This window comes from Opisthorchis viverrini (genome assembly GCF_000715545.1).
Source record: "Opisthorchis viverrini unplaced genomic scaffold opera_v5_47, whole genome shotgun sequence".
NCBI classification, from domain to species: domain Eukaryota; kingdom Metazoa; phylum Platyhelminthes; class Trematoda; order Opisthorchiida; family Opisthorchiidae; genus Opisthorchis; species Opisthorchis viverrini.
The window spans coordinates 367,519-390,367 of record NW_008751702.1 but is presented as its reverse complement, the minus strand read 5'-3'; the positions used below and the strand labels follow the sequence as shown (position 1 = coordinate 390,367).

The following is a 22,849-nucleotide window of genomic DNA, read 5'->3' as shown; positions in this document are numbered from 1 at the left end:
AACCACGAACCTTCCGGTCAGCAAATTAGCGCTCTAACCATCGAGCCATTTCGTTCCACTCCATACTTAAATCTCAAATACGAACATAAACACCTTATGCAGATTAGGTTATCAACAAAGATCGTGGGAGTCGAGGAAAGCTAGGTTGTTTCGCATAATTGGCTGAGTTATAGCCAACTCAAGGCACCACAACAAGAGTATCTCATTCACAGGCGTCGCTTAGAAAGGAAGTCCACTTTTTGGATGATGCAAGCATATGTTCAACTTCACCGTGCGTCTGAGCTTATTTTCGTACTTCGCACTACGAGACTCTACAAACCAAAAGCACTATCAAGATTTTCCCTTTGGGCGTACTAAGCAAGCACAATTGACTGGGAATGAGATCGCTATGTAGAAAAGCAATCTTCTAATGTGTCATTTGCAACAGCTTCAGTGTAACATACCGAATGCAGTGGGTTTGTGACTGTTACGTGTACACCGCAATAGGGACAGTACGAATGAAAGTTCGGATAATATGAAATTAAGTGTTCTAGGGAGCCTTAGAAATAGTGGATAGCGCTGACACATGTCTGTTTTACTCCAACCTGAACCAGCGAAGCCGTTTGTCACCAAAGTGACTGTTATGAACCATTTTCTATGAAGAAAGCAGACGCAATAAAAAAACAACCTCATCAAAACTCGACCAAATGTCGTTTTATAAGCCGGAAACTGACAAATCAAGATTGCCGGTGCATAATCGGTCAAAACTTCGCATGACTTGGCGTGCGATAGAATTTAAGGCACAAATCATTTGGTCATCGATTACAAAATTGAGACTTGGGGATTAGGGAAAATGGATGCAGATTGGAGCTTGCAGCGGACTTGTAAATGAGGGTGAGTGAGCGCCGGCAAAAAGAACCTGCACAAAAAATGAAATGCACATAAGCTCTTCAGACGATTACACATGGGCAGCAGTAAATAGGCAGAAAAACAAAAACGCAAAAGACTGTTGCAAAAAGTGAAAAATTTCGGTCTGAGCAGAATAAGTAAACAAATATATTAGGGTAAAAGATGTAACAAATCTGGATCAGATTGTGTCCGAACAGTAGGGAGTCGGATGCGTTGGATTGAAACAAACAGGTAATAGGCACACGCGGAAGAGTTCCTCCGTGATTAGCGGCGCTGTTGTTCTGCGACGTGATCAGCGCGTTTGTGCGTTGTCAAATCATGAAAACGTAGGGAATCATAGACCGCTCTCAAAGTTCTTCACTATGTCCAACACACGAGAGGCACGTTTACCAGGTTCAGGAGAAACTTCACTCTGCTGAACGAATGACAGAGAAAGTCAGCAGTGATGTTTAACATGAAGACGGAAAGCTGCAGTAATCATTGGAAATTTATCAGAATACAGCCGATCATGATAGACTTTGAATGCGATTTAAACACTAACCTTACCTTTTAACACTTCACCCTTAGGCTACTGGGAAGCCTGCTCTACAGCCCCTAAAAAGGATGAAAAACTGACCCAGGACCATGGTCGTGAACATTGTGCACCCGGTGATACAACACCGCACAATATAATTGGACGCCTGGCAAATTGCTCATTTGTTTTTTTAGAAAAGTGATGAATTCACAAGAATTCAGGCCAAATTCTATGTTCCACTCGAATTGACTCTAAGACTTAGAAACAAATATCGTGCCCAGTCAGTGTGTTAAAACCGAAAGAGCTGTAACGGTTCGTGACAGTAATTCACTTCGTGCTGAAGAGCACTTTGATTAACGATTAAATTGGCTAGGTTAATGTAACCTCCGATCATCCGCACACATCTCGGAGAATGACAGTGTGCCGAAAATGTGACTTATGTGACGGTGTAGTCATATCGATCAAGGGACATGAAAATGTGACAGTTGTGTTTGACCTTTATTTAAGTGTCAGTTTCGTTGTTGACTGTAGTGCGACATGTTAAGTGATGTATGTCGATTCCCACGTGCATGTTAGGGAAGGAACTTCGAGGCCCGCGAAGGCGTGTGAAATCGACATCAGTTATCGAGTGCTCAAACAAACAGACATAGCCGATAGTATCGACAAGGAACATGGATCACAAACGGTTTCGGTCCACTCATTAAGCGGACTTAATTTACGGCAACCGGCTACCTTGAATCCATAGGCGTCTTATCATTAGGCGATATGGCCCAAGTGGTTAGAGCGTGAGTTTACTGACCGGAAGGTCCGTGGTTCGAACCCGACCCCTACCTCACGACTTCCCCTGTCCAGGCTTGGGCAACCTGGCAGTATCCCAGCCCTCGTGCTTCCTCCGGGTGGCATGGCAGCTAGACATTGGAGGGGTGTCACAGCCGACCGGTTTTTAATCGGTGCCTAACGAAAGGCGATCAACGATCAAGCAGTTACAGCTCCATTTCTGGTTCAAACAACTGATAATATGTGCTACCATGAGACTGAACCTCTCCAAACTTGATCTGACGGTGCCTATCCAGGTCTTCAGCTGTTTTCTGAAAAGGCTGTAGCAGTTTCCCGAAACGTGGAACGCTAACCTCCAAATTGGGTGTTTTGCTAACCTGTTGAATTATCCGAATGTCATTGGTCAAACACTTCATGTTTTCGAATATTCCCTAAGCGAAGTGATCTAGCTTGACAATCGCAGGTAATGGCCTGAAAGATTACCGCTTTGGCTGCAAGAAACTTTGATTTTATCCCTCTATGATAAGGCTTTCATGAACTATAGTGAGACACTTTGCTGCATCAATATTCTTTAGCTTCCCTGTGTGACAGAATGGTGGGACTCAAGCGTCTAAATGCTGTGGCACGTTCCGTTTCCTCACCTCCTGTGAGGAGGATTATCCCTAGAAAACTTGCCTGCGTGGAGAACGCCTTACTGGCGTGGATCACAAGTTCGACGGACACTGCATTTCTTCTTACTAAAGAGCCGCTTGTGGATCTCCAAGACAGAGTTATCAACACCTCCTAAGTTTGCAATCCAAATGCTTCAGCTCAACGAGAAACCACAGTACCCAGCTAGTTTTCCCTGCATCACTCAATCAAGTAAATTCAAGTTACACAAATGCTGTGAAAGGTATCCTTGTTTCACACCCGAGGCAAGACAAGAGTCATAGGTTTCCGAGTCGGAATGGAACTACGTGTTCCGTTTACCCAAGGTAACTTTTGCTGAGAGCAACGGGGTTGATTGACGATAGCTAGAACTAAATACTAAACTAAATACAATGCAAAGTTCAATCAAATAGACGGTAGTTTGTGACTGGGGGTGTAAAAACGATGATCATGGCAGTAGTATTTATGAGACTGATGGACCGATAATCCTCAGACAGCGTTTTTTGGTATTTCTGGTGGATTAGGAGTAATAATAAACAGACTCTATGGCAGGTGGAACAGAATGATGTGCAGAGGTTGTACAACTGAGGAAGGAGTAGCATCCCATTCTGGAATATTTTTACTTCTGAGAAGTTTGAAACCTCAAGTAATACCTGCTTTGCTGGGTGGCTCGCAGTTGGGACTCCACCACTGAACTTATTGTATGAAAATCAGGTGGTTGGCTGAAGTATTCTACCCGAGAGGGTCCACATCAATGGTTAGAGACACTGTCGGACATGGCCCAGTCGCGCCCTCAATGGCGCTCGTGCATCCAAGCTATTGCTTTCAATGCATAGCTCCCTTCCCAATCCCCCCACTTGACAGCCCACTGACAGTGCTGGATTTATGCACCAATTTATCATTTCCCGCCTGCAATGCGCAGCTACCTAACTTTCCTCACAAATCATCGGTGAACGAAACTGCGGCAGATACAAACACTGTACGACGAATACGCGGTTATTACAGCCGACAATGATGATGATGATCTACAGAAAGAACATCCAACACCATCAACTTCGGTGGCTCAGTCATGTGCTACGCATGCAGAGACACCGTCTACCGAAACGAGTGTTGTTCCTCGTGACTCCTTCAGAATGTTGCAAACCGCGAGGTGAACAACGTTTGAATTGGAAGACTTGCTTNCGGAACCTCAGCAGCTACAACCACTGTACGACGAGTACGCGGTTATTACAGCTGACAATGATGATGATGATGATGAACTGTATGAGTTGCTCCCAGCTCTAAATTTTTCTGGAAACTGGCTGTAGGAGTTGCCATTTACCTGAAACAACTCGAAGTAGACAAAACCACTGAGCGAATTCGCCAACAAGATGCTATAAGCTGATTAGTATTTGTGCACCTAAGTGGCCAGTGAGTTCGAAGGACCGGTTTTTGTATCTCATTGCAAGATGAAAAGAATTGCTTGCAAGAGAAGATGGAGCGATCCTTCTGTGTTTCCCTTTTCATCTCTTCGAAATGGACTGGTAATCTTCCACCACTGGTGCCAATCGGGACAATATCATAACGTGGTCGACTTGAGATGGTCTGCGACCATCCTCCAAATATTAGGTTGCAACTGCTGTTCGGGGTGTCGGAAGCACACGTTGGGGATGCATCAACTCAACTTATGACTAAGAACCTCAGGAGAGGTGATGTCACTAGGGCAGGAAATGGCGAGTGCTGGTCCTTACACGCACCCATGAATTTAAACAGCGAACATGTAAAGCGTATTTTGAAACATAGCCTTCACTGGGTCCTGTTGGCTATGGAACACTGAAGGTATAGCTATCGGCTGTCCCTCTTGTGCACCGGTCTGTGGTGACAAAGTCAGAAGGTAAAAATAAAGCGGTTTTCTACACAACTGTGCGTGGTGGCACGCCGAAAGTAGCACACGAAATGAGGCTCACCGAACTGTTTGTTGATTCTTTGGATCGACGGCGGGGGGAATCTGCAATGGGTTTGGGTGAATGTAAATGGGCTCCAAAAACAGATGCCCTGTCAGAAACTGAACCGAGGTCGTCCGAAACACCACTGCAGATACCATTCACCGGCTTCGACACAGCATCAGGAGCAGGCAAAGAGTGCCTTACACTATGAGGAGACTTGACCTCTGGGCGAAAATTGGCGGCGCTATTTGTTGTTTTTTCTTCATCACTTGTACTGCCTCGCTTCTCCGTAGTGGATGAATGATACATGCCAGCCAGAGGAGACTGGTCGATAGGATCAGCGGAAAACATGGATATAGGACGCTTAAAAGAGTCAGGAGCACGAGATCCGCTTGAAAGCAAGGATGCACGTTTTAGTAAGTCATCTCGTTCGGAGGAAGATAGAGAACGCAAACGTCTAGGGTTCGCTTCAGTTTCTTTTTCTTTCTCTTCATTCAGTGGTTGTTGTGCTCTGAAAAACAGACAAAAGACGACGGAATGCAAAAACAAGAAGGCTCGTAAAACAGTAATACAAAAGCGGGGATTACGTGCAACACATAGGTTGGGAAATAACGCGAAAACAGCACCAGTGGAAAACGTGCTCGTAGAGGGGAGCAGTAAATACCTCTAGTACTCTACAATGCAGGTGCACTGATAAAATAAACCGGTCGGTTTGGACGCTGCAGAACAGAATGGGTGCTGCACTTCAACGAAAACCGGGTGTTTATAATAGTAGGTGCAACTCCTCATCTTATGTCCAAAGAGAAACGAAAGTTGATGCACTTTTTAGGGAAAACAGGATCATCCACACACTGGTAAATGAATGAACAATGGATTAGCAAACGAGTAACGCATTTTCTCCTGCCGAAGAAAAGCGGGAACATCAGATTAAAGTTGTGCGTGCACCGATGCATCCCCAGCAAGCTGACGCCTGCTTCACATTGGGGCAAAACGTAGCACGCTATGTAGATTAGAACAAAACAAACAGTTTGGATAGCATGAGATTTCAGATCGGAAACTGATGTAAACAAATATCGGGACGGAGGTGAGGTAGAGAAAACAAAGAAAAGTTTTCTGGCAGGCTCAAAGGATCGTGGTGCCGTCTGACAGAGAATTCTCATAAAGAGGTTCACTGAGCAGTCTAATAGTGGGTCTCCTTTTGAGGCATCAACTAGCCACTAGGATCACCATCCGCTGAACGTGGAGCATTCAAATTTCCAGAATATTATCCAAGACGGTGGTTCACCGGATTTATGAACAACTCTGACATTGTACGCACAAAACCTCTGACAGGACGCCAAAAGTGTTGTTTGAACCATCGGAACCCAACTCTAAGAATTTCAGGATATACGACGCCTTTTATTATTCATGGTTCCAAGATTACACTTTGGTACGTTCCATTGACGGAAGATTTGTCCTCAAACTCAATCACACAATTCCTCTCATTCATCTACTTGTTATATCAAACAATCTGCTTTCTCTACAGGCAGACCTTATTCTGCCCCACCTATTTTTGAAAGGTTTCGATCCTCCTGTGTCCAGAACACACTGACAAATAACTGGGAGAAAACCAGTGTTTGTTCTACACGCAGACCTTATTCTGCCCCACCTATTTTTGAAAGGTTTCGATCCTCCTGTGTCCAGAACACACTGACAAATAACTGGGAGAAAACCAGTGTTTGTTAATTAGACGGAATGTATCAAGGCGTTGTGATGCTGGAACACCACTTCCGTACCTGCTTGTCAACGGACACAGGAATCAACCGTGATGTTTCCGTTCGATTCCACTAGTTGGTATTTATTGGCCGCGAATACGGCCACAAAAGACTTGTCGAGTTGGGTTACTTTTGATTGCCTATATCCCCCATTGTGCCAGTATCACCAAATATCACCTTCTCATAAGTGTGATTTCTTCTGTGCCTCGTGTGTGCCTAATAAACCAGGAAGGCCTCTTCCGTTCGAACTAGTTGGTATTTATTGGCCGCGAATACGGCCACAAAAGACTTGTCGAGTTGGGTTACTTTTGATTGCCTATATCCCCCATTGTGCCAGTATCACCAAATATCACCTTCTCATAAGTGTGATTTCTTCTGTGCCTCGTGTGTGCCTAATAAACCAGGAAGGCCTCGCCATCTTCGTGTGCTTCACATGCGGAGGACCATTCAATGCAACAGGTTTGTTTCATAACCAAAGTTCAAATTGTGATACGACCCGGGATGCTGAAGAGGTGTACGTGAAAATCGAATTCCGCGCTCCTAAGGAAACCAGAACGGAAAGTCTTGTTTCACGAAGAGTCGTATGGGAGTGAATTTAATAACTATATACAAGGATAGGTATATTTTGACGAAAAAGTAAAATGACCATTGCGAAATGATAGTGAAGACAATAAAGAATTCAGATTTCAATTCTCCGAACGAAGCGGGACGAGTGACCGTTCTTCAAGCAGATAAAAGTGAATTTCGAATACGAGAAGAGTTATCAAGCAAGACGGGTTGTAGGGAGTCCATCGAACTCATCAGGAAGTGATTCAGTCAGGGGTTGTAACACTAATTTACCAAGATACCCTACCCAGCTGAATAACAGTGTACAGCGCCTTCTAATGTGAGATACCCACACCAATGGACAACATTCCTCGTTGCTCGTATGCTCTATTACACGAGTTTGTCAACTATGGGATATCCTAGGAGAGTTTTGAGTCAATTCATTCTTCTAACCCTTTCGAATGACAAATCTGCACAAATCTGGAGAAAGACTGCTTTAAGATAACGTTCCCTGATAGATAAAAAGTACTCTATACAGTGTTCCCTCTGCAGCATGGATTTGAAAAGACAAGTAAATTCGGTCAAGAGATAGATGCTTGTATTTTAAGGGGCCTGTAAGTTCTGCACAAAGTTACTAAGTTGTATTACACAGACGGCGCCCATAGGAATGGTCACCAGATGGAAGCAGCTAAAAGGAAAAACAGGCGATGCCATTAAATTAAGGTTATTGAAACACGGTGAGTGGGTGTGGGTCTATCCTGTTGAGCACCACCTAGTAACGAGACTTCACTGTAGCCCAGCTTCGACGTAGCGGCGCAGTTGCTTCACTGAAAGGGACCGACTAGAGGTATCGTTTTCTGGGAGAGGGGAAGGGGGTCTAAACCGTTACAAGAAGTGCGGAAATGCCAAATGGAAATGGAACTAAACGGGGATAACTGTAGTTATAATGGAATTCAAGCATCCGCGTTACCGAGCATAAAACTGAGGACCGGACATCGCGAGTCCCTAGTTCCAGTTGATGATGAAAGTATGACAGGAATGTGCTCTGGAAAATAACGTGCGGTGGGAACTCATGCAGTTCAAAGAGACTAAACCCAAAACACATTGGAAAGAAAGAGGTTCACACTTTCGACAAATGGTCTTTACAAACTTCGACCTCCCATTTGTGGAGATAATCGAATGAGTGATCAAAAGTATGGTACAGATAAGCTAACCTAGGTAGTGCACAATACCCGATTAAGCTGTTTCTTAAAAGTTCTGAACCTAGTTATCTGAGATGGGTGAATCGAATGTGTTCTCTACGTTAGACTAACGATATTTTCACGAAGGCATCCTGGTCATGTGGCTACAATCTTGAAGATACCCATCGGCATGGCAAATCCAATAATCAGTGACGTTAGCATGTTCGTTCACATACCCCCGGTCAGTAACGCACCACGGTCTTAGCGATTTTACTTTCTTTTCTGCGTTCTCGGCCCACTCTTATACGATCGGTGGCTCAATCCACAGCATATGGTTCACTGTCACCAGACTGATCCGTAACATGAACTTGCGATTCCAAACGAGATGACCAACAATAAAGACTACAAATGAGTACAAGGGTAAGAACTGCTACATGTGCAACGTTCAGCGTAATTACTTTCCAAGATTCATCATCATCATCATCATGGTTGTTTTCCAGATTCCAAGATTCACACTCAACTATCCAAGGCAAGAGGCAAGGGAGAGCCACATCCGAGTCATGCATATCAACGTTTCGTGCAGTTGGTGATTTGCACCTCAGGAGTCGAGGTTATGCTAATTTGGCATTATGATGCTAGAGGGTAGTGGTAACGAGAATGGGGAGCGGTTGATGTAAATCTGATCTGTCAAAAAATTTGGAGACAAAAAGTTGAGGGGTTGAACTCAGTGGAAGTAGGGTAAGTTAGCCAACTCAATTAAGCGGTCAGGATGCGAAAAAAACGATAGCTGCTTGTGGGCTGGGGTGATGGGCGCGGGGGGTGTCATGAAATTTGGGTCACGTGAAGTAAGTTTTCGACGAGATACACACATACACACACAAAGAATATCGAAACAGTTGGAAAAATAAGCAAGCCTCTTATCAGGAGTTAGACTGCAGAACTAGTTACGTAAGTGGAAGCAAACTCTGCTAAACAGGTACTGACGGTTCGTCGTCATCCACAACGGGTGCGGGAGACGGGGAATCGCTGACACTGGGCTCAGAAACATCCAGTTCCTGGAATATTTCCTGGATCGCGTTGACATGACTAAACAGGACAGAAAAGTTACGACGGTTCTGATAAGTGAATGATTTGCATGATCTTCGTTGGATGATGGTGAAACAGAAAGACGCTGGAAAGAACCCCTAAACGTACAAATGGACGTAGCATCCAATACCGGGCGCATTCGAGACCATCAATCGCCTCTGAATGATTAATCCTCCATGAATACTATCTCCTTCGGTCTCGAAATCAGTTTTACCCACACATTATCTCGTTTTGAACCCAATGAACAAACACTTCAGAGAACTGCAATATCCCTCCTTCGTTATAAAGCGACAAAGGACTCATAACCCGACCATTTTATTCGACGTGTTTGACCGAACAAAAGATAGGAATATTGTTAGAAATTGTAATCCTGTAAGACTGATTACTCTACTACTGCATCTGGGTGAGAGCGTTTCGAGAGTCCTACTGAGTATTGATGAATCAATGCATACAGGACTTCTCGCAACGCTCGTCTGATGAGCGTACCACTGTCTTTATGTAACCTGCATTTAGCAATGGTTGATGCACCCTGTGCAATGCAACAAGACCAACCGCTGATCTCTTGTTGGATTGTCAGCCAACCAACCAGAAGTCCTATCTTCCACATCCACGATTGTCACAAAGATGGTTCCGTTTAATGCCATCACCTGAAAATGGTTTCCCCAGGGAAGAAATATGCATAGGTGTTTGTGATTCAGAGAGACAGGCAAATATTGAAAGCTTTATTGAGCAACATCCAAACGCAGTAATACATAATATGCTGCCAACGAAGCATAGATGTGATGATCTTAAAGAGAAACGGCTCACCGAAAATGAGCTAAGAACCCGGAAACCATCAGTCTAATGGCAAGAGTGCTGAATCATGAGGTCTTTTTTAGAAAACACGTTATACACAAGCTCTTTGCTAATCACGTATTGGGTAAACTGTGTAGTTGGCTCAAGTGGTTACAGAACGAATTTACTGACCGGAAGGCCTGTGGTTCGAACCCGACTCTGCCTCTCAACTTCCCCTGTCTAGGCCTGGGCAACCTGGCATAATCCTAGCCCTCATGCTTCCTTTGGGTAGCATGACAGTTAGGCACCGGAAGGGTGTTGCAGCTGAGAGGTTTTTTAAACTGTGTAGAGCTGGTTTATCTTGGAATAGAGTGAGAGGTCGAACCTGAAGAATCTGAAGAATAGGCTGAGACCGAATATGATCAAACAGCCAGGTGGTAGTGAGGCACCAATTCGCAAAGCAAACCGTTCAGTCGTTCCGTGAAGAGCTGAGGACGTTGTCAGTCCTTGTAATTTAACGGAGACAACATCAAAAAAATATAGTATGCTTTGAACCGTACCCACGGGTTCCCTCCGAAGGAACATATTTGAGCTTAAGTTCCAGAGTTTGAATGGTCATTCTGCCTCAGATGACGCACACTTGCAGTTGCGACAAAACCAATCAACGTCTTTCTCAAAGGACCCTCAAAAACCTTTAAAACCAGTTGCTACAGCCCATTCCAGTGCTGGCCAAATAAAACTCGCCATCATCGATTATAGAACATATTTCGGAGATAAGCCACTTGATTGGCCCAATTCATGCTACTACCATAATGTTACACAACTGATGTCTATGAGAACATCTGGGAAGAGAGTTGTTGATCGTTGCTTGTTTACTACGTCTGCCTACGTTCCAACAAACCGTAGCTGTGATGTTACCGAAGAAAGCTTTTGAGATGCCAGGAGGATTTTGCAACACCAGGCTACACATCCAGATACATTCGTTGTTGTCGGCGGTATGAATGCGGAAGTAGACACAGCGCTGCTGAAACTCAATTCGTCTGGAGCTGGACTCGGTATGAATGGGCAATCGTGAACGCTCCTGGGACTATGTGCTAACCATACACTGTTCCTGTGCAGCGCTAAGTTCTGGAATTATGTAGTGTTAGGCAGGAATCCACGCGGATCCCACTATACCGCACGTCTTTAGGCGCTGCTACGGCCGAGAAGCCTGGCCCGCTCGAGGTTGGCCCAAAATTCGGACACTTGCCGGTCCGGCATCAAGGCGAGATCTGATTGGTCAACAATCTGGACCCAACAGCCAATCATGACCCAGTATTGACCAAGTGCCCGTTGCCAATGGCGCCCCAGGACGCGTCAGAAATTCCAGAAAGTCATAGCCGCTTACGCCATATATACGAAGCGCTGTACAGCTGTTCCTGATTTCGTTTTGTGCGTTAATAGACCTTGTGCACCTTTGATGGTTGTTTTGACGTGAACGCTAGCTTGGGGAGCTCAGACCGAGAACTAAGCTGAGGAAAATACCGTTACTGCAATTAGCTACATGGCAGCTTACACTGATAAAATAGCCTAAAACCAAGAATATCAACATTGCCGTCAAGTATGGGTAGCGTGGATCGCTCAATGACATCTGCTGATTTTGGAATATTTATGTTGACTCGTATCATGTGGTTGTCCGTTGTTGGTTTTCTCTGTGTCTTTCTGGAGGCACATGAGATTTGCACGCTTCATGTGGCAACTGTAAAATTCACGGATCCCCAATAAAAAATGATAATACCGAAAGAGGCTTCAAGAATATCTGCGAGCGAACCTACCTACGGGAACAAAATCTTAGTGGAATGTAATGTGCACAACCGCCCGAAGTACTGGATTGTTCGGGAGACACCATAATAAATGTCATAGACTTTGTGCAAGTATTTAACCTTACTTGAATCTCTGAGGCAGTTCATGAGTGAAGTTACATTGAAAGTACCCAGGAGTGTTCCACCAGGCTAAAAAGACGCTCTAATCCGGGTGCAAAACTCTGCCCCAACGTTTAACGGAACATGCACTGCCCACCGAAAGCTTCCAAGATCATCAATCGGTTGACAGTTGTTGACTTTGAGCAGCATTTTCACCGTCCCACTTCGCCAGACAGAGTCACGTGCAATAAAGTTTGCGGAGGCGATTGCTGTTGCGCTTCCAAACACAGCTATCTGTGGCCATTACACCACCGTAAATGTAGTGCACAGACTCTGGTTTTCGTAGCTCAGTGTTGATAACTTTGCCCCTATAAACATGTTTGTTGTTGTTTGTTTGTTACTCAGTGGTCGAACGAAGTGTTTGCATATTCCAAGTTTATTCTCTATTCGAATTGCACAAGCTGCGTCAACTACCTATTCCACCACGACCAGTGTATTTGCCAATGATGAAAGCCGTTTAACCCATCAGCCAGTGAGCATCGAAAGGAAGAAATTGCCAGTCAGCTAAAAAATGGAGGCTACACTGCGTTCGAAATATAAGTAAAACTAGACCGTGTGTAAGATCGACAAGAGTTAACAACTTACTGGACATTGTGCGATAGTCCAGCACCAGACATCCGCTGTTGCTTGGGTTCCGGACTACGCGAACAAGCTTTTTTCGGTTCGGTGATCATCTCAGCTGATACCATTAGCGGTGTCAAATCTGGTTGAGGTGGTCTGGCAGGTGCTTTGACGCGACTAAAAACGTAAAGTCGACAAGTTTCCAAAGTTAGAGTTGAAGTTATCAGACGACTCCACATAATGGCCTACTGAGACCTAGCGAAATTCAAGCCGCTAGGTACCGAATCTCACCGAGGTTAGCATGGGAAGATACAGACAATAGCACGCGTGTTGAAATAAGTATGGATCAGAAAAGCCAGATGCGCAACTAACGTAACCCGATGAAAGTACGAGGGCTGAGATACTGCCAGGTTGCCTATACCTAGACAGGACCAGTCGACTGGCTGGGGTCGCGTCTGATGAAAGTAGAGGGCTGAGATACTGCCAGGTTGCCTATACCTAGACAGGACCAGTCGACTGGCTGGGGTCGCGTCTGAATTACGAACGTTTTGGTTCGTGGTTTATTCACCAAGTTCGCATTTTAACCACAGAGCTATCTTGAACCTATGGACACCCAATACCCACTAGTTAGTTTAAGAATTAGGTATATATAAATTCATGTGATGGAGTAGGTCACATACACATCTGTTTCGTGGGATGTAATGATGCAAGGTAGTTCTCGCACTGGTATGTCACGCGATACTGAGCAATACTGTTACAGATGGTACCAAGCGGCAAATGAATTCAACACAACACCACGGGCACAAATCCCGATCGGGAAAAACCACAAACTGATCGTGTTATCCAAAACAAAAAATGATTTTCAATTGCCACTACTGTGAATGGAAAGCCTAAGTGAGTTACCGCAACCGAAAAAATTGAGGAGGGAAACCGAACCCACTAATCCATGCTTGCCAGCGCGTCCCCTACCATCTGAGCTTCCGTCGATGCCATGCAGGATCAAAGTTACATGCATCCATCCATTGTCCAGCTATAACACCCTTTCGGGAAGCACGAGGTCTGGGATACTGCCAGGTTTCACAAGCCTAGACAGGGGAAGTCGAGGGGCAGAGGTCGGGTTCGAACCAAGGGCATTCCGGACAGTATGTTCACGCTCTAACCACTTGAGCCATCTCGCCTCAAGTTGCACACAACAGTCCGCGGACCCCGAAAGGAAGAATACCACAGGAATACGGAAAATGGTTCGCTCGAAGAGGATGCTTAGCTTGTCAGCAAGGGACAATCTTGTTAATCCTTTCAATTCTCTGTAGTTTGAGTAATTTGACAGAATAACAATCCTACCGTTTAGACTCTACCGATGCTGAAAGGCTCCATACTTTCGCACACAAATAAGCCATAATCGTCACGTTGGATGTCAGGTTGCCGGTAAATCTGTGCAGTGACCTCACACGAAATTTTCGCTGAACGTGGTAAAGATGAACTCAGCACATTTAAGCCTTTCCACCCAAACGGATCAAACATTTTGAGTGGCCCGCTGCACAGCGTGATGTCATGGCCTCATTATCGACAGCTTGTTCCGCAATATCAAGGGTCAATTGAACCGACGTTGACGAACAAAAATACCAATTTCCCATGGCACCGAGTAGCAGGAAGATTTTTTGACCCCTTGAGAGCGGCGTGAAAAAGCACATTATTTTCCGCTAGTTTTGTCCTTGTAATCACTCCACCGTCGTTCAGTTCGGTTTGATCCATCACGTTTTGGATGTTTGAATTAACGAATATTAAAATCAATGAATAAGCGCTCAGCTGTAGCATTATTTTGGTGCCGTGCAACCCTAAAGAAGCACGGTGACGGTGATACCGTCAGGTCGGCCAAGCCTAGACAGAGGCAGTCAAGATGATCAACGACGGAGCCGGTCAGTAAATTCGCGCGTTAACCAATGAGCCATCTCTGAATCTGCAACACAAAATGACAACATAACATGGCGTTTACAGTGATCCTGACAAACGTGCCAGGATCAGGCGGTTTAACATTACCTGACACGTCATTTGCACTGGTAATACAACGACCAACTATGTACAACGATTTCACAACTGTTGGTTCACGGCTGAGTCTGCCTAAGTTGAGGCATTGCCAGGGCTTCAGTCCGGAGCGTCATCTCTGTAGATGTTACCAGTTTACTGTAATAACCAAGGAACCAACATTTTCCATAAGGACTAGTCAACATAACCCTCGCGCACCTGCAGCGGAGTTTTTTAAACGCAGGAAAGAAATTATGGGGATGACAGAGACCATCTGTGAAAAATCCAGAAAAGAATAGGGTATTAGAAATTGATTGACAATTCATTTGTCCGTTCTTCAGAACTGTCCGAACAAAAGACCGGCAAAAGATCGCTTCGAGGGGCGAACCACAACGCTCCTATGCAACCGCTCCGGAAGACAGCATGATCTGTCCATCAACTGGAGGAGCATTTACATAGCTTCCACGGTTATCATTCGTAGAACGAAGAATTCGTTTGCTCCAGAAAGGGAGCTACACTTGAGAATCACTGGCAAGGTTACAACGCTCGGACTTCATTTTTGATTCTCCACAACTCTAATTAGTGAAACACCAGATGAAAAGCAGTTGTGAACACTAGTCTGTGGCTTCTACTGCAAAAAAACGTTGATATCACCCAAAAGTCCAAACTTCTGCTAGTTCAAGTTTCCTTTTCGCTTGCATTACGCGAATTCATCTTGAAGAAGTCACTGAACTCATTATTTCATACTGTTTACTTTTCAATTAGTGTCTGGCCCACGTGCGGAAGACCGTAAACTTGACAAAAAAGCTTGTCAACCCGAATTGCAATTAAACTACAACCACTAAACGACAGATCGCAGCTTTCATTGTGATTCACTAAATTCATCGGGTTGGCATATGACTTGCAAAAAAACAATAATTAACCGTGTGAAACATTGGGATTTGGTAGATCGCTCGAGATGACGTCAAGTACATATCGCTTTGCAAGATTCCGAAGCAAAATGAGACGGTTATATTGAGTACGGATGGTACGCATGAATTAATCAAAATAAACCAACAGCATGAGAAGTCCAACCTGACGAATGTCCCTCGGTAGCAAAGCCACTTTGCACGCAAGTGTACCGAATTACTGAGGCAAGTCACGAGTGAATTCTGCAGTAACACAACCGTTTAACCAGAGGTTGTGAAGAGATCCAGAAGTTCTACATGCGGACGATTCATTCTACCAATGCAGCTGCTTTATGCTTTTCGGCGAATAATCAGCAATGCACCTTTTACGGATCATGAGAGAAACCTGAAATTCATATGTGCGAGCTAATCAGCGTGATTGGTTTGCATTGGGGCAAGACATTTCATTATGCGCAATCTACGCTGTATCAGCTGGTGTGGACTGGTTCCTCTAGTGACGGCTTCCCAGAGGGGATGCAGGATGTTGTCGTTTATGATAAAAATTGCTTCTACCTTGTGAGAAGAGGTGCTCCGAGGCTTCTAATCCAGATTATTCTGGAGAAAAAAGAGACAGCTGTACAGTGCAGTCCGCTTTTTTAACACACACTGACCATGGTTGCGGCATAAGAATCTAACTTTAAAACCATATGCTTAGGAAATTTGTCACACTACACGTTATCCACCGACTAGATTGTTCTATTCTGGAGGTTTGGAGAACTCTCGTCCCGGTAGACGATGGTTCGGCATGAGTAGCACATGACCGAGCCACTGCAGTTGACGGTGCTGCGAGCGAAGTACACACTGGACGAACTAACACACAATTTCTAATTGCATTTCGAATTCGTCGACGTTGTCTGAAATCGGGGACATTCCTGAGACAGCGACAGTCGAAGGACTGAAGAAGCTTCGGATCATTTGGTCGCTGAATTCATGCCTGCATCAACAAAGTCCATACTGTAGGCTGGTACCAGCGACACTTGAAACCTAAAGATATGCCTTTCTGGCTTCACGAATGATGCAAATTGGAAAGTGTCTTCCTGTCTTTCGTGCACCGACCTCATCAGATAGGGCCGATACATCATTCTACAACCTCTAATACTTCGCCTTGAATTGTGAAGAGAGCATATTCAGAAACCGCACGTTCTACGACCCACGTGCCAAAGGTTAGTATGACGGCGGTGTGCTTTCTGTCCGTTTCCAAAGATTAGGACTATATCTTCTGAAAACTTCAGCTTGACAAGACTTGACACCAGACTTTGGAAGCCCTCTAGCGTTCGCTTCATTAGTTTCTCAAAGAGTAGGAATCCTTGTTGGGAATATGTTTCTGAGCAGGAGCTTCCGGATAGCTCACCGCACACTTACCCATAAGCATGTGAACTCGAAAAACAAGCTATGTCCATCCACCTTTGGGGCACCCTTGAACAGGCGTGTTTAGGAATGGCTATGGAGAGAGTCAAACGCACACTTGAAGTTGGCGGAGTCATCTGTCCTGCTTATGCCCACGCTATAACCAATGACAAATCTGCCCAGATGAGCCAGCCCTATTCCCCTAAAGTAACTCCTTTTGACGGAGCGTCAGTCAAAGAATGCAGTTGTATATGCTGCTTGAAAACATCGTCGAACGCGGGACCTTCGAAATACCGGACACTGAACTGTGAAGACACCACTGATCCCATACTGTTGCTGCGGGGCCCTGATGTGTGGAAATCATAGTTTCTCAAATGTGTAGGCAATCTGCTTTTGACCACTGGATCTAGCTTATTCGGGTCATGCACAGTAATTCTCAGTGTATTCTTTATTTTCCTCCATAAGTAAGACATTAATTATTCACCGCTGTTGGGCAACAGTAATTGTGACTGGTGTTTTGATGGTCATGTTGTTATGAAGACACACATGTTCTGCAGTCGCACAGTACATTTAGGTGATATAAATCATCGCGAATATCGACGCACTACAATGCTCCCGAACTCGGTGTCTAATGCGTATACAGGTAACACATCAGTGTTTGGGTGATGGATGAAGTTAACCCTCGCGTTCGTTACTTTACAGTAAGCACACATCTAGATTGAAGTGGACCGCAAGCAGTCAGCTACACCATATTAATCCTCAAATCTGCTTGCAAAAAGTCAGCAAAATACATACTGATTTTTACTATGAGACTGGCATATGTGGACGTTTCAACCGAATTCCGGTTAGGAAAAGTAGTAAATATGGAACACAAATATGAATCGCCCAGGAGAGCAGGCCTCTGGCTTCGCAAGACAATCTAACAAAAACCTCACCTGAAAAGCGGAGTTGTTGATGCAACCTCAGTTAAATCTGGCGATGCTTGGGTGGACACCAATTCTTCATCAATGGATTCCAATTTTGGAGTGGAAAAAGTTGTTGACACGACGGACGGACTGCTGAAGAAGGCGATACACCCCTCATCATCCAGATCACTGGCGATTTCCATTGATTCATTGGATGATGAGGATTTGTTGGCAGCTCCGCGTGTTGGAGGTCTTCGGTTCCGTTGTCGACCTACCGCCAATTTGTGCTGCATTCCAGCGAGGTCCGGGGATACGTTTTGCGCCGACAAGGAGCCTTCAGTCTCAGCCTGTAATGGACTGCTGACATCTATTGAGTGGTTGGAGCTCCCACGTGCTCGTAGCTTAGTGCAGAGTTCCCCCTACAATGAGCCAAAGGAAGAGTATGCCAGTAAGAAAAAGCCTGGAACATTGGGAGAGGATCAAGAGAGAACTATGAGCCTCAAGGTGTCAAAGTGACGTGGGGGTTTGGGTTGGGTGTTTTTCTTCTGTCCACAACCCCGACCGTCGGAACTCGCACTGTCGTAAGCTACAGCAAACGGTACACCGATACAGGGTGTGACGCAAATGGCCATATATGTCAGGGTATAGACCAAGTGGCAAAACGTACGGGATTATCGTCCAACGAATAAACCGGCCTATAAGTGGGCTAGCAACTGAATAGAACGTGATCACCCATGAATCTTCAGGTGCATCTAAATGAGCTGATATGTACAAATTCGTAAGACAGTAGGACGAGCTAGAAAAGCCACAAATACTCCCGAGTGCGGTGAACATTACTGCCCTTGATGGAACAGCTGATGCTTCATATCCAAGCTTGTAGGCAACCTTACGAAAAATTTCGATTGATACCATTGTGCGAGGAGTGTCCGTCCCTACCATCATCCTTCCAATCGATAATTTACCGCTGTTTTTGTTAGAAGGCGTAGACGTCTAGTGTTGAATCGTTTGCAGTTACCGCTTTCATGATTTTGTTGAGCTCAGTAGTGCTCGAGTTCTGCCACCGTCAGTTTTCATCTGGTGACTACAAGTTAGCCGCCTATATACGTCACTAGCTAGTGCTGTCATAGTTGAGTAGTAAAAAAACATTAACACATGCATGATGGCAACATACGCCTGTTCCATAAAACGTTCAGCTGCAGCAACCTTTCGGCGCCTAACTGCCATGCCATCAGAAGGAAGCACGAGGGCCGGGATACTGCCAGGTTGCCCAAGCCTAGACAGGGGAAGTCGAGAGGCAGAGGTTGCGTTCGAACCACGGACCGTCTGGTCAGTGAATTCGCACTCTAACCACTGAGCTATCTCGCCCCTTTTCTGTTCCATCATCATTTGCATACATTCTGCCTTAACTGCTAGAAAGCTGAACAAAACTCCCGTAGCAGTAGTTGTGAGTTTCTAAGTCAATATGGACAACAAGAAGGGGGAAATAAGGGATACGGAAACCTACTTGGAATGCAGGGGGATATGGAGGACGACTAGGGACGGAATCCCGAGGGCTTAAGTGGGATGCACCAGGAACTGGAGCACTGCAAATAGATGCAAAAGAAACCAGTGAGCAGAAAAATGACAGTAGGCGTCTGCTTCATAGGAATAAATACGATACAAAGAGCATAATAATCGACGTGACTGTCTTGGACACAAATGGCTCTAACAAACAGATGGAGGCATTAGTTTGTCTGTAAATTTATTAATTTTGGTGTTTGGACTAATCCGGGCTAAGGTTCACTTGGATATATAAAACGATGAGAAGGAATAGCCTCATTCCAGTGGGGATCCACTATCGTTAACCGCAACAGACCGACCTAGCGCAAGACAAACTCTGATGGTTATCGTGTCAAGTGAGCAATCAAACGGCACCCAATGGAAAGATGTCTTTCATTCCCACCCAAGCCGAAAAAAATAATTCTAGCATGACCCTTTAATACCTGTGACTGGATTCTGGCTTATTCTACATTGCAATGCTATCTTACATGATTCTGATGACTGCTGCAGAACACAAGAACAAGTTTCTTCATCAGTGAGGCAGAGCGCATACACTTTTAGTTAAGAAAAAGTCGTTCTTTTACACAAACATCGTTAGCGTATAGTTGAAAAAAATCTAGATGACCCTGAGGGGACGCTCCAGAGTGATGTTTTGGAAGGAGCATACCACCCACACTACTCATTAACGGTGCCTGTTTGCATCCAACTAAAATAACATCAATTACTGGAAGTTTTCGGGCGTACTATATTTCACTACGGCCTTCGTTCTTCAAAACGAAGTCAAACTATGTTGGGGAAATCTAGAAGTGTACATCTGTTTTCATTCTTGTGCGGATTTGGAATCGGCGCCCATATTTCGAAAAGTAAACTCACTGTGGTTGATCAGCAGTGTGGCTTGGTTGCACTAATTTAATCAATAATTTTATGGGCGCGTCACTGGTGGCTCGGCTCAAACTAAACCGATTTAGTAGGGTGATTAGAAGGAGCTTGAGTTCACCAAATAGAGAACAGCTCACAGTTTTTCATCTATGCAACAGCTAAAGAAACGCCCATCCAAAAACTGTACAAAACACTTTGAAGCAGGCTCACAGACCGAAGATCGATGAGGTTCTCACTCGACAAGGGAGTAAAAAAGCTGTCTAACCAAACGAGGGAACTATGAACACTAATCGCAACAAACTTCTAGAATATCACTGGCTTATTCGGGACTCACAAAGTGCGTTGCAGTTTTCCGGTGGGTCTGGAGAGAGAATTAGTCAGCTAACTGCACAGCTGCCACGCATTGTCCTCTAAACGTGACAGTCTTTCTACGCGGAAGTCCGGACTTTCGAGGTGATGTGTAGAAAAAGTTTAAGGAAATTAAAAGATCGTCTAACTCCAAAAATCGACATACATACTGACCTTGCACTGGATGGATCAATGGGTTCGGGATTCACCTGTTCCACTGAGGACGCTTGATCAGTTTTCGGTTGCGGACATCTGCCACGGTTCCTCTTAAAAAACGGAAGACTTAAGCGCTTCCCCATTTTCGCGAATAAGCCCTTCCGTTTGGCTGAAATTATAACAAAGTTCATAGGGAGTGTAAGGAGGAGTGCGTACAAATATGTGAGTACATGACATAAGGAACCTCACCAAGAATGGACGATGATTGAAGTGAATTAGAATCTGGATATCTACATTGATCAAATAAGGCCACCACGTGAAATTTAGGGAGGAATATAAAGTGCATGTGGCAAAAAACACGACAATAGACAGCCAGATACAAAAGCGTAGAAATCAAGGTAACAGCACAATAGATTGTGAGAGGTGCATGGGATATTCAGGAAACATGTGGCTAGTCGCCAGACCTGTGGTCTTATTTACGTACAGTGCAGACGAAGTGAGTACACTTTCGAACTGAAATTTGTCTTTTCGCTTCTATTCCGGATCTCAATGCGCATAGTTGAACTCAACATGATCAATAACTCAATTAATTTTACTGTACCAACTTCTTCACGCGTTCGAACATGGACAATGAGTGCTAACGTACACTTTCTTCCCCTCATAGGAGTATGCTCGGCTACTGTTATAGTAATGAGTCTTCTTCTGGCTTCGAAGGCAGAGATTTTGAAGATCACATGAGGGCTACCTCAAGAATGACCAGTGTAACTCTTGACACATTTGCTGCCAACTGCCCCGCAGCAAATAACTCACTAGTAGATTCGTCCGAATAAGTGTTACGTTATCTCAAAATACAATAGTTTACCAGAAAACTCCAAGAGGAAAGGAGAGACTGAACTCCATTAGGGAGAGGCGGACCTGTAGAAGATCGCACTCTAGGTCGTGGATAAAAAATGCCGTCTTCGGAACAGTTTGGGAAACAATCGGTAGACTTGTTGGTGCAGCATTTTGCTTTTGACACAAAAGCTTCGTCAGGCCAGGTGACTAGGTTAGGAGGTTGGCAGAAAGAGAGCCAATCAGCCAAGTCACGCTAAATCTGTGTTAAGTGTTGGTTAGGGTGGGTCAGCAAGGGTTAAGACCAGTGGTTTGTCTATCCTTCTCACATGCTCGCCAATTCTGGTGTGCAGTTCCCCGGCATTGTCCTAAGTGAACCTTGATGCAATCGCCGCATTTGACTTTATACACACCGTCCCACCCTAATAAACAAAATCCCCTAGCAAACACCTAACGCCGATGTAGCCTGACTTAGCTGATTGGTTCTTCTGTCTTTAATCTCGATCAGCCTCGTTACCTTATTATTTGGCCTGACGAAGCCTTCAAAAGCGAAAAGCTGCCCAGCCAACCCTAAGAGATGAATGTCATTGAGGTCAACCAAACCGTGCCGCTTTAAATAAAAGTGATAGTGTTGGATTGTCGAATGACAAGGACTTCCTATGAAGTTAGGGATGTGGCTGTATTTTGGCGACCAAGAATCCGAGGAAAAAGCAGTTATTTAATCATCGTCTTGGGCCAAAGGGTGCCATCGATTGTTCGTATTACTCGTACTATTAGTAGGGACAGTGTGCGAACGATAAAATCTTCCGATAATAAAGTAAATGCACAGAAAACTCGGCTAGAAGAGAGAAGACGATTGAAAGATTATCTGTATATAGCCGATAAACACAAAGGTTACATGCAGCCAAGTCCGGATAGCATAGGTTTACCGCACATTAATCATACACCGGTATCCTGGACAATGCGAACTGCATGATTGTGCAGACAACAAAACAAAAAGATTAACTAGATTAAGCAAATCCAACCACGGGTATTTAAACGAGCAACTCTACATAAAACTGCCTCCTCGCTTCTTCACCGCTCTAGAAAAGTACTGAATACACGTGTTATTGCACAGCACACTAGTGAACCTTGCTTCAGATGGCTACATTACAATGTCTTTCCCTAATGCAGATGGCAGACAGCTCAGTGTGTCATCCAGGGATGTACCACTACCCAACCGACGGGAGCCTTATGCGGTTCGTCACTCCAAGCTCCTGG

At 44.8% G+C, this 22,849-nt stretch overlaps 3 protein-coding genes across 3 annotated transcripts in view; 2 read left to right on the top strand and 1 right to left on the bottom strand.

The window, feature by feature from the left end:
* Window positions 1–613: 613 nt before the first annotated feature.
* Window positions 614–22,849, bottom strand: part of T265_13207 (hypothetical protein) — a gene marked incomplete at both ends in the record, with an annotated part of 24,858 nt that continues 2,622 nt past the window's right edge. The window contains 7 exons of the mRNA XM_009167764.1: window positions 614–1,300; window positions 4,774–5,263; window positions 9,218–9,319; window positions 12,640–12,792; window positions 17,867–18,255; window positions 19,341–19,419; window positions 20,777–20,927. Coding sequence (XP_009166028.1) covers window positions 1,223–1,300; window positions 4,774–5,263; window positions 9,218–9,319; window positions 12,640–12,792; window positions 17,867–18,255; window positions 19,341–19,419; window positions 20,777–20,927 — 1,442 coding nt within the window. The remainder of the gene's footprint in view (window positions 1,301–4,773; window positions 5,264–9,217; window positions 9,320–12,639; window positions 12,793–17,866; window positions 18,256–19,340; window positions 19,420–20,776; window positions 20,928–22,849) is intronic.
* Window positions 17,022–17,297, top strand: T265_03284 (hypothetical protein; the record flags this gene model as incomplete). Its single annotated transcript, XM_009167730.1, has 1 exon — window positions 17,022–17,297. One exon carries the CDS (start codon window positions 17,022–17,024, stop codon window positions 17,295–17,297), a length of 276 nt encoding a protein of 91 aa, XP_009165994.1.
* Window positions 17,939–22,849, top strand: part of T265_03283 (hypothetical protein) — a gene marked incomplete at both ends in the record, with an annotated part of 6,853 nt that continues 1,942 nt past the window's right edge. Inside the window, one exon of the mRNA XM_009167729.1 lies at window positions 17,939–18,284. Within this exon, the coding sequence (XP_009165993.1) occupies window positions 17,939–18,284 (346 nt within the window). The remainder of the gene's footprint in view (window positions 18,285–22,849) is intronic.